The following is a 2189-nucleotide window of genomic DNA, read 5'->3' as shown; positions in this document are numbered from 1 at the left end:
TATATGAGGATTTCTGACACATTTATTCTGAGTGTTATTTCAGTGACAGAAGTTGAGCTGCAGTATTAATGTCATGAAGAGACTCTATAACATCTCACTGTCACTGATTTATCATGCAGCTCAAAGCATTATGGGTAGAATCTCTCCTCAGTCTCTGGTTCATCAACACAGTTTCACTGATGATTCATAATCAACATTAATCCCAGGATAGAGCGGCTGAGTGAATGTGGTCTGGACTGTGTGGATGAGCCTCATTGTGTCAGAGACGCTGTAGAAGGACAGAGTTCCTGCACTGTGATCCACAAACACTCCTATTCTCCTGCTGCTGATGATGGGCTTCACAGGGAGATCAGTCTGTATGTTATTGTGTCTGAATGAGTAACTGGAGCGAGAGCAGAACAAACTCCAGGACTGATCATTACATCCAAACATACACTCATCACCTCCCTTCCTGCTGATGCTCTTATATGACACTGATATATACACATTTCCACTCCTCTCAATCTCCCAGTAACAGCGTCCACACACACTCTCTCTACACAACACCTGAGGCCACTCAACAAATCTGTCTGGATGACGAGGATACGGATGATACTCTCTCACACGTGTCACCTCTCTGTTCTCCTCAGACAGACTGAGTTGAGTGTGTGCTGTGTTTGGATCCAGTGTGAGAAAACAGCCATCTAAACACAAGAACAGAGACATTAATAATAACAACAATCACTACAGCTGTGTGTGTGTGTGTGTGTGTGTGTGTGTGTGTGTGTGTGAGAGAGAGAGAGTGTGTGAGTGTGTGTGTCATTTCTTACATGTTGTACTATAGTTTTTTGTTTAACAATGTCTTAAATATTTTTCTTGTTTCTTGTTTGTGGAAAGTATACATGTACTTATTTACTTAATTATTTTACAGATCTATTCTTGTCTTGTTTAGGTATATAATAATTGTTTATTCCTTATTCATGTAATGGACATTGCTTTGGCAATACTGTGCAAGTCATGCCAATAAAGCTCATTTGAATTGAATTGAACTGAGTGTGTGTGTGTGTGTGTGTGTGTGTGTGTGAGAGAGAGAGTGAGAGTGTGTGTGAAGTGATTTGTGTACTGAAAGTGTGTAACCCCCCCCCACCCCCACCCACCACAAAGTGTGTATAACACAGCGTCTCTAGGAGAACTGCACTTCTGCTGAGATACACACTCTGGGGATTCTGACCAATCAGAGGCCAGCAAGAGGCCACGCAAGTCTGAATAATTTGCTGATCTGACCAATCAGAGGCGGAATACGTCAGCAATAGGGATAGCGGAAGAAAATGACTTATGTATATGAATGAATAGACAGATAATCAACTTAAATTAAAGATAAATTAATACTATGAACCAATAATTAGTGTTTAATAAAAAAAAGAATAATTTACCCGAGAGGAAGCTCTCATCCTGTAGCTCCAAGAGCATTTGTCTGTAACTTTGAGTCTTATATTGTGGGTTAAGCAGTGTGTGTGTGCATCACGGACTCTTACCGGGAGATCAGAGAGAAACAGTACACAACAGTAACTTAGATCCTTGTTTATAATGCTGTGTGAACAATGTGAAACACGGCAGAAGGACACATCAGGGCATATCACTTTGAAAAACACGTATTTCTTCCAAAAAGCGGAGGGACAGATGTTTACATTTCCTAAAGTAAGAGTAATTATCCTAATGTAACTATGAGTTTATTCAATAAAACCAACAAGCCACACAAAGATGTGAAAACATGCTAACTTGCTTGCTTTTAGAGGTGGTTTTAATCGTTTAAATAGTTTTTCCTAGTTTCTAAGAAAAAAGGCTATCTGTCATGCAGATGTTTAAATGTCCTCATATGATCGGTTCTCCCCAAGCGGCAACCTCCCGCTCTCTCTCGTCAAGCCAACAAGGAAGTCACTTAAATTGTCTTTTTTAACTACATAATAACTACCTATAATAACTGTTTAAGTTAGTAAGATGTATATTTAGTTTAGTGATTGCATTGTATTCTGTTGAGGGTTTTATTCAGTTGTCGATTGTGTCAGTTTTCTGACAAAAAAAAACATTTACTGTATAACAGTAATTTAGAATCTACAATTTAATAAAAATAACCAAGTTAGTGGTTGAACTAAATGAACTATACTAGATTTTATAAAGTGTGTCAAGTTCCAAAGCTGACACAGAAGAGC

At 38.7% G+C, this 2189-nt stretch overlaps 1 protein-coding gene across 1 annotated transcript; it reads right to left on the bottom strand.

Moving 5' to 3' along the window:
• Positions 1-162: 162 nt before the first annotated feature.
• LOC107573708 (tripartite motif-containing protein 16-like) lies at positions 163-1449 on the bottom strand. Its single transcript, XM_016260153.1, has 2 exons — positions 1413-1449; positions 163-683 (listed from the first exon to the last, which is right to left on the bottom strand). Exons 1-2 carry the CDS (start codon positions 1447-1449, stop codon positions 163-165), a joined length of 558 nt encoding a protein of 185 aa, XP_016115639.1.
• Between the last annotated feature and the right edge of the window lie 740 nt (positions 1450-2189).

The sequence above is a fragment of the Sinocyclocheilus grahami genome, unplaced genomic scaffold, assembly GCF_001515645.1.
Source record: "Sinocyclocheilus grahami isolate Dianchi unplaced genomic scaffold, SAMN03320097.WGS_v1.1 scaffold2012.1, whole genome shotgun sequence".
Taxonomy (NCBI): Eukaryota; Metazoa; Chordata; class Actinopteri; order Cypriniformes; family Cyprinidae; genus Sinocyclocheilus; species Sinocyclocheilus grahami.
The sequence above is the reverse complement of the archived record's forward strand: the minus strand, read 5'-3'. Positions and strand labels throughout refer to the sequence as shown.